Source organism: Takifugu rubripes, chromosome 1, assembly GCF_901000725.2.
Source record: "Takifugu rubripes chromosome 1, fTakRub1.2, whole genome shotgun sequence".
Taxonomy (NCBI): Eukaryota; Metazoa; Chordata; class Actinopteri; order Tetraodontiformes; family Tetraodontidae; genus Takifugu; species Takifugu rubripes.
Window position 1 is genome coordinate 8,279,846 of NC_042285.1, and position 9,376 is coordinate 8,289,221.

The following is a 9,376-nucleotide window of genomic DNA, read 5'->3' on the forward strand; positions in this document are numbered from 1 at the left end:
TAACATTTGTTGTCCATCAATTACAATCTGTGCGCATACCTTCTCACACTCGCATGTTGGACACAAAAGTGAAGCTTTAACATTGACAGCATCATTGAAAGTTGTTGGTTTGACTCTTATTGTTCCCTCTCTTTCATCCTGTTCAGTCTGACAGACAGGCCCATCGTCGATCATTCTCTGAGCTTTGAGTCTCATTTTGAACTTTCCCTGTGAACAAACATGTTCAAGATATTCATTTGTTGGCTGTAACCTCAAATTTTAATGAGAGGACCTTTTTCTTACTATTTCTCCAGGTTTGAAATCAAAATCTCCATATTTGGAAAGTTTTTTACTGGAAGAAAAAAACTGTGCTTCAAAAGCTTTGGGTCTGTCCTCAGCACGGATGCTCATCTTAGACCGGATACTCTGAGAAGACAAATAAATTCTTTACCAAACAGTCTGAGACATTTTTATTCAAAATGCCACAAAATTAGATGTAATTTTACCTCAAAGGCAGTTTCCATAACTTGCAGTATATTAGATGAATCTTCTTGCAGCAGACCAACCTCAGCAATGGGGAAATACTCTTTGAGTTTCTATGGGGGAAAAAAGGAAAAAAATATAGTCATATTAACCACAAAAAAATTTGAAATTTATGGTAAAATTTTAGCACATTTGGAAAGTTTACCAACCTGGTAGTATGTATAAGAATGGTTGGTGACAGCAAAGATTGGAATGATGTTATGTTTGCCCAGTAAACGGACCAGTGTGGGTATGGATGGGTAATCCTGATATATGTCTTGTGTGTATTTCCCGGCTGGATCCAAGTGGCAGCCCTCGTCATTGCGTTTTACGATGCCCGATAGCACGTTAGCACCGTCAGTTTCGTAATGGAAGGCTGACTCGGTGGAGAAAACGAGTAGATGCGTGCTGTTACTGCGCCAACCAATCCTATCCTGCATTAAAAATTTACAATTCAACAGGTGCATCCAAACTGTGCAGATTTTAACAGAATAAAGGAATTTATAATCTGAAAATCAATTTTTTTTCGCCCTAGTTAATTTTTTATCCACTTGGCATTACGAGGTTGAAAACATTAACGCCATGTTAATGTTTAAATTCATAATAAGCATTTGGAATTTACAGATATTCTGCAAAAAAATATGTGTTTCCTACTTACTCCACAAACTGCAGCTTGCAATATGGCATCAAAACCTCCTTCAGGAGCATCCAGATTGCCAGATATTGTTTCATTTTTGAGCTTGGTGTTGAAGAATTCCAAGTTACTTGTCAGATTGATGACATTTTGGAAAGAAAATGGAGGGTCACTGTTTGCCCATGGTTTAGCAAGCCTGAGAAAATTGAAGAAATAATAAGAGGTCAGACGCACGAAAGCATAATTTCATCCAATGCAATGGTGTCACATTTTGTCTCTTACTTTGCAGGTCTCATGTCTGTCTGAGGCTCAATAACTTTGTCGACAAACTTTCCAAAGCCAATGGTGTAGTCATCTGACAGCTGCTCCACTAATGAAGCTACAAGAAACCACATTACCCATCAATGCTAGAATGAAAACAAATGTTTCCTTGCAAAGCATTTTCTCTTTTGAGTTTCTAACCCAGTTCTTTGCCCATTCTCTTCAAGTTGTCCAAATCATCTGACATGGAATTGGAGAAGTCCATAAGAATATAAAGATCAAGGGGACCTTTGGTTGGAGCAAACACCTCTACATCCACCATCTTCTCCTCTCCAGGCAGAAAACTCATGCTCATCAGCTGTGGGGAGACTTGAGACTTCAGAAGCTGCATGTTGATTTGCTCCCCCTTAGAGAAAAAGGACAAAGTTAAAATTCAGTCCAATACACACATTAGCTCATAAGACTGGTGGAATGAAGATATTGAAGACTTACTTTCTCTACATTCCTGCTGCTCTGAGCCGTGATCATAGCCGCAGCACTGCAGCCATGAGCAAGTATATTCTCTTGCAGGTCACAACGAGGGCCATTGAAGGTCTGTTTGAGCCAGTAGGTTCATTAGTTTCTTTTTCTTTTATGAATGACCTATTTATTTTTCCTAGTGGTTAGGCTCAATTATTTTTAATGTATGTAAGTCAAATTGCAAAAGATTAGCTACTATCCCCACTTATCAATATACTCAAGAAGGGTAGCATTTTGCCAATAACCCTGTTTTCATAACTTTCATTCCTGCTATTTTGTCTTCTTACCTCTTCAGAGCAGTATGCACAGCCTTTTCCAGCTTGCAGGCACTCTGAGCAGGATTTGGCCCTGGAACTGAAGCAGTAGTTCTCTGTGGGGGTAGGGCAGATTGGGTGGGGTCAGTAGGGTGGGGCAAGAGGGGGCATCAGAAGGAAAGGCAAATCAATCCCAGAAAACATATCTAGAATAACTGCAGTAATACTGAACAGATGTTAGAGAACATCTTGAGAGCAGATTTGCCTAGCAGTGGGCACCTCCGAACATAGCCTCAAAAACCCACATTTCAAATTATAAACAATAATCCCTTACCTTCAGCATGACACCAGCTCAAAAGGATGGCAAGAAGCCCAAGTCCTACAGAGAGATGACATTTCCATCTCTCCATTTCCTTCCTGGAACACAAACACTATATTTGCATACATCTGTACAATAAAATCCCGTAAATGCTGCATGTGAATAACATTTCTCCACTGAGCTGGAAAATAGCTCCTCCCTGGGTGAAATCACAGGGGTAATTTGAGCCACCTGTACTTTCCCTCAATTAAATTCTGAGAAAGTGAAGATGCCAGACACTCCTTAAACAACACCTCAACCGCTCAATAACAGCCATAGGACAAAGGATCAAAATTCACACTTGAATCAAACTCTGATAGTTCAAAATGTAATCTAATGTCTGGAGATGCAGATATATTCATCTTTGTATACATCATGTCTATTGATTTTTTTTTCCAGTTCTATTTCAATCATATGTGTAAGGAGCTTTAAATTACAGACTAAAAAGAGTAATTTGCAAACATAATAAAATGCAATGGAACAGTCACCCCAGGACAGGATGGGCAGGTTTGGCTGAAAATATTTGCAGTGGCATGTTGAGCTGATATCTCAAACAAGGGTTTTAGATAGAGAACAATCTGATGTATAGGATGCCATCAACATGATCAACCTGCATGTGTGAGGTGCAGACTTAACATAGAGCTCCGTGTACCATGACACATCTAGACTGAGTGTGTGCGCGGAATTTCTCCTTGAGGTGAGAGAATGACCTGTCCAGGTTAGAAAACACAGTTGCAAACCACTGGGGGAACATAACCTTCGCACATCCCTGTGACCAGACTAACAGGTGTCCAAGTGTACTTGTTTCCAGGTCATAATGTTTCATAAATCACAAAGAGCGGTGAAAAAACAAAACAGAACAAGGTAGCGTTTATTCTACAATAATAATTGGTTACCTCAATCTCAGAATATTGCAAATGTGTTCATAATATTATTTTATATTTTCAGACACATGATGGAAGTAAGTAACATTCTAGCCATTTCTGTTTAATCCATAGTTTACAGTCAGCCTGAAGACACCCGAGAGACAGATGTCCTGCTGAGTGACCTTCCTTTGAGTTCAATCACAACTGTACACACCTGGAGAATTTCAGACTTTTATGGATTTCTATAAAACATTAATAGTAAAATCTAAACTTCAGCTCTTAAATGAAGTTTAAAAAAACTAATTTTACATGCGAGATTTGAAGCTAATATAAGTCTTTTTTGCAAATTAACAGTAAAACAACAACAGCCTCCTCGTTCAGCACTTAAATGTTGAGAAATGTGAAACGACAGTAGAGAATACCATTTGGGCATTTATTGCCAGAGACAAAGAGCTTACTGATCAAACAAACCTCTTACTGTGCTCTTGCCCAGCCCAAGTCCAAAAGTCCAAGAATAGATGGAACAAGCCTTCTTGCTTTAGACAAGGTTTTCTCCACCTGCAGAGAATAAAAACTCCGTCAAGTCCTCGTCTCCAGGTTCACAGCCCTGAAGGAGAGGAGGTGGGAAAAATTCCAGTTCAGCTGTAGTGTCTGTGGTTTCTTCTGCTCCTGTAATGTCCAGTCTGGTCAAATATTGACTTATTTGACTCAGCGGAGTTGTGTGAGAGAGACAAGAGAGAGGATTTGAGTGTGTGGAACAGAGAGAGAGAGAGTCAAAGGAGAATCAGTGAGACTCAGCAACGGATTGAAGATTACTATGTGTGTGCGGTGATTAGGTCCCTCCTTTAACTTTACACCCACAGACACACACATGCATGTATGACTTCCACAACCAGGTGAGTGTCTCTGATAGGGTCAACTCCCTTGTTGTACCTCTAGCAATCCTCCACCCTGTTAGAATAGCACCACACCTCTGTGTGTCAGTGCCCCCCCCCCCCCCCCCCCCCCGCCCCCACCTCTGCTACATTCCACCCCAGAGTTCACCTGTTTGGGCTTGTGTGTATGCCAGGCCCCTCCTTCCTGCTACAGTTCCTCCCAGACTCTTGGGAGTGGCACACAGCGCAAAAGTGCCCGCAGGCTATAGGAAACAGCTTTGTGACTCTAGTGTTTACACAACTGTGTGCTCATGTTAGCTGGCCCACTTCCTACTCATGCGAATGCGCAATATGTTCTGCATCTAACGAAGTAACACTCCCTTCATTTCAAAGAAGATATAAAGTTGCAGTATGGTCTGCATTCCTAAGTTGAGGAAACACGGTGTCAGGGTGACCCTAGCATTCACTTTCAATTCTGTTCCCACAAAGCAACAGTCAATTGTGCTGATGGTGCTAAACTAAAGGTCGCTCAACAATTGTTTCAAGAGAGAAAGCAATCATTTTCTGTGTTTAATGTTTTAATGATGTGTACAACCATCTTAATAAAATCAAGACTTTACTTAAAAATGAGTTATTCACTATATTAACAGCTGTATCAAAATTATTGACCAAATTCTTCTGAGTAAGCACCTCTGAAGTTTAGGTGTATTTATTGTTTGAACAGCAACCAAAACCTCAGAAAGAGGTTTGAATCAAGGATATCTCTAGTTGAAGGTTCACCATAGACTAACAATATCAAAATGTCACCGAACAACACATTTTAAGCAGTGCTTTACTGCAGCTGATGAAACTGTCCTCAAGGAGATGCAACCAAGAACTACACGAGTCGTACCAAGCATGTAATTTGTCATTTTTTCTATAATCAGTTAGGGTTTAGGGTTAGTAGGCAGATCTCACAATTTCAATGTAAAAAAAAAAAGAATATCTCGGTTTATTGGGTTTTAAAGATTTTTGCTGTTATGCTGATTATTTATGCATTCTTCAAAAGAAGGATCAAAGGATACATTTTGGTATAAAGTTTTTTTCTTTTACTTTCCAGATCAAACTATTTAGTTTGAAATTCATTTGTATTTTGGTTTGTTTCTATTCCTGTGTGGTTGAGAGCTTTAGAACACATGAAAGTTCCTGGCAAAGGTCAGTGTGTGTTAAAGATGAAAATGGTTCCTTGCGGAACACCTTACTCTTTCAATACCATCTTCACCAAATATCACATATAATATTTTTGGTCTTCTTAAACCCAGGGTACCAATATTTTAGGAAGACAAAACACTCTACTGCAACATTTGCAGTTCTGTTCCAAATATTTTAAAATTCATCGTCTCTCTTTAAAACCAAGACTCAATCTAAAAAAGATGGAAAAAAATAAATTGTGGCCACATAATAAATCACAGGAAGTCATTTTTAAGGAATTAAAATGCTCTTTCATGTCATTACTCCATTTCAGTTTAAAACTGGACAGTGAAGCTTCTAGAACAGAGCTGAGGCAAAAAAAAAAAAAAAAATTGAAATCAAAAACGGATTAGTGGAAATACTGTTGCTGGCGGTACAGGAAGAGGAGATTGGTCCCTGGTTCTCTGGGGGATTTTTTTTTTTATATTACTTTACATTTTTTTCATGCAATATATTGTGAAAATCCTAATATCGACTATTTAAATATTCCCAGCAGTCAATGGTGCATCGGCTAGAGGTTTCTAGGCCATAACTGGAGTGATGCTCAGATATGTGGTCAGTATCATCACAAATCTATTCTGTATAAGACATAGGAGTCATTTATTACTTCAGTTTTGGGTGAAATAGGTTATCAAAGAACATTTCTTTGGCCTGCACCAGTCCGCACATCAGGTGTTAATGGCTGACCGGGGTGGATGTGATCCACCCAAAACCAAATGACCCAGTTATTCTCAGGCCACTGTACATTCCACACAGGGCAGTCTTAACTGACAGTTCAGCTCCTGGCAACCAGATCTGCCTTTGATACAATGTGGGCAGCCTGTGGAGCAGAAAACAAGCTCTGAGGAAACCACTGTTGCCCCAAACACTGCTGTCTTGGCTGAAATTTGGACTGTAATGTAATTTTTAAGTTTTAATCTAGGGCCAGTGGAAGTGATCTAAATGACAATTAAAATGCAACAATTAAATCAAAACAAAAAGGTCAATTTTTAAGTACTGACCATAAAAATGACAACTTTGAAATAGAAAAAGGCACACCCCCGTTTAACCCAACTCTTTCTCCCAAAATAATCAGAATACCAGCCAAGTGTGGGAGAGGAGTTTGTGTGGAAGAATAAACGTTCATCTGTTTTTTCTTTTTTAAACAATAATACCTCTATGAACTTTGTAACAAAATCTTAATGCTCCTCTACAGACTGATGGGTGGAGACATTTTCAACTCAGAGAGGATTCTGGGAAATAAGAGCTTCACAGTGCTTTTTAACAAGCTGTATCCATCATATTTTGAAAAAGACGGCCCTCAACAATGGCTATAATATTAATCATTTTCATTTTTTCCATGCTATTGTGGCAGCTGTCATTATTGTTGACATTATCAATAGTATCGAACATGCTCCATATATTTACCCCTCCAGGATCAACACACTTCACTGCCTCTCACTGAAAAACACACAAATGCAACATAGTACTTACTTAGAGGAAGATGCTGGCTGGTTCAGCTGAACTTATGAGCAGTAAAATCTGACCTGTAGGAAAATCTGCTGTGGAAAACCAAAAACATAACCCTCCCCAACACCCACCCCCACCCACCCAACCAAAAGTGCATGTGTTTTTGGAGACAGAATTCCTCCACCCTCATCTCCCTTTCAGCTCATTCTGAGCTGAGTTCAGCCAGTGCCCAGCTGCTCCCCCATTTGCATGACAAAAACTGCTGTTTTTGGATAAGTGAGTTCATTCAGGGCCTCTCCTCTTTTAATTTCACCTCCAAAAGTCTGAGGGGGTGATGTAGATCACAGCACAAGTAATAATGGTTTATCAATTTAGCAAATAAGAAAATTAAATAATACATTTTGTGTGGAGTTGCCTACCAAAGTGGAAAAGGTATATTCAAATCAACAGAACTTCATTTATGATCCATCTCTTAGAATCTAAATTGTAAAGGCCCTTTAAAGAAACCCAGATCCCCAAAACAAGCAACAGGTAAAAACTCCCTTTTACCACATGTTAATGGGTAGCATAGAGTAGAAGGGAGAGAACAGACAGGATGGGAGGAGACATGTAAACAATACATTTCATGCATTAGTTATAACGGACAAAAATTGAGGGGGTCAGTGGGGCCAGTCAACAGGCCATTTTGTAACTATGGGGTTTGCAGAGAGACAGAAAACAAATCTACAAAAAAAAATAGTATGGCTAGAATTAGTAACTGTACGACTATGGACTATAAGCTCTCTCTGATACCTAGGTGTTCAGACAAGGTAATTCAAACAAGTTATGACAGTTTAAATATCCCAAAAATAGTCAAAAGTTATAGCATCTAGCATGGAGTAATTTCTTTTTAGAAATTGCTTTATCAGCTTTCAATTATGTTTGACAAACAGCAGCTGAGTGTTGCTGTGTGGCGCCGAGGGACAGTTGGAGTAAAGTCTTGACTTGCTTGGAACAGACTGTACTGGGTAGAACTGCCTCAAGTCAACACGCACCTGAAGCAGATCTTGTAACATCAGTGAGTCAGAGGAAGAAGGATTCATCAGGAAAATCTGTGTGTCTGCTTGCACACTACTATAACCTTTAGACATGATAACTTACAAATCATCGTTACAAGTGTCACTGAAGTCATTTCCACGTGATTTTAGCTCAGTACAATCATCTCTGAAGGGTTAAAATAAGTAATCTAAAAATATTATATAAGAAATGAGTCAAATAAAACTTAGTTATAAAAATCAATTACACAGAAGTGTAAATGTAAAAGAAAATATAAGAATTTAACTAAATTGCCCATTACAATCTTTTTATCTCAAGAGATCTAAAGATTATCTAAAGACAAATTTGTCCTGAATATTTAACACTATGGAAATCAGCCAAATTAGGATCAGGAGTCACAAGTAAATTATACTTAATAATTGTTATGTTATGGATTTTTATGAGAATATTTTTGATATACAGTATGAAAGGAATACTGACCAAGTGCCAAAATAGACCATCATATCAAAGGCCTATGTTAGATGTGTGACGGGCCCCTGAGCTGTGGCGTTGTCTTGCTGTGTGCTGTCTGGTTTGCGGGTTTCCAGCAGGGTGGAGCTAACCTATTTGGAGCACCTGGCCATTGAGCTGCAGGTTATAAAGCCCCACATGGTTCAGCATTTGGTGGCTTTTTCTCCTACCTCTGCATCTCCACCTCATGTGCCCAGCTGCTTTGCCTCTTGGTGAATTATTGTTTTTTGCACTGTGTTGAGCCATGGGCACTTGTTTCAATCAATCAATCAATCTTTATTTATATAGCATCTTATACAATCAAAATTGTTTCAAGGCGCTTTCCAGAATCCCAGGGCCTAACCCCAGACAAACAACAGTGGCTGTGACGAGTATGGTACGGACCCAAGTGCAGTACAAAACAGGCAATGAACTGATGATCAGTTAACAGGTTTATTAACTGCAATCTGGCAAACAAAGAACAGTTTGAGGGCGGGGCAGTGGACTTGGTCGAGGCAGGCAAAAAGTCAGTAACCGGGAGGCAGGCAGAATCAGGCAAACAATCCAGAGGGAGACTGGCTGAGCTCGTGGTCAAAACGGAAGACAGAGTTAATTTACCAGGGGTCAGGCAGAACAGGTGGGTCGTACACAGGCAGGGTCGATACCGGGAAGACAGGCAGGTAAACGCTGGAAGGTCATGCATAGCAGAGAACAATCTGGCACTGAGTGAGTGTGAGGCTGGAGAATATATACTGGTAGGTGAGCTGATTGATGAGTGAGGGCAGGTGTGTGATCAGTGACTGAGAGCAGGTGTGTGATCAGTGACTGAGAGCAGGTGTGGTGATCAGAGGGTGTGGTGTGAGCAGGGCAGTGGAAAGGTACTGAGTCCATGGGCTGGAGCAGAG

General features: G+C 39.8%; 1 protein-coding gene across 5 annotated transcripts in view; it reads right to left on the bottom strand.

The window, feature by feature from the left end:
* The window catches only part of itgb4 (integrin, beta 4), a 23,059-nt gene extending 14,562 nt beyond the window's left edge, over window positions 1–8,497 (bottom strand). For 3 of the 5 annotated variants that reach the window (XM_029835908.1, XM_029835898.1, XM_029835893.1), the window contains exons 1-12: window positions 4,210–4,281; window positions 3,872–3,951; window positions 2,504–2,586; window positions 2,203–2,285; window positions 1,889–1,990; window positions 1,598–1,802; window positions 1,418–1,514; window positions 1,160–1,331; window positions 672–935; window positions 486–575; window positions 283–405; window positions 40–207 (exon numbers count right to left, since the gene is read on the bottom strand). In XM_029835908.1, coding sequence (XP_029691768.1) covers window positions 40–207; window positions 283–405; window positions 486–575; window positions 672–935; window positions 1,160–1,331; window positions 1,418–1,514; window positions 1,598–1,802; window positions 1,889–1,990; window positions 2,203–2,285; window positions 2,504–2,586; window positions 3,872–3,951; window positions 4,210–4,266 — 1,524 coding nt within the window. In that variant the 5' untranslated portion in view covers window positions 4,267–4,281. Of the gene's footprint in view, window positions 1–39; window positions 208–282; window positions 406–485; window positions 576–671; window positions 936–1,159; window positions 1,332–1,417; window positions 1,515–1,597; window positions 1,803–1,888; window positions 1,991–2,202; window positions 2,286–2,503; window positions 2,587–3,864; window positions 3,952–4,209; window positions 4,282–6,971; window positions 7,033–8,462 lie in introns of those variants that run through there. The other 2 variants (XM_029835904.1, XM_011618529.2) reach the window with 2 other exon arrangements.
* Between the last annotated feature and the right edge of the window lie 879 nt (window positions 8,498–9,376).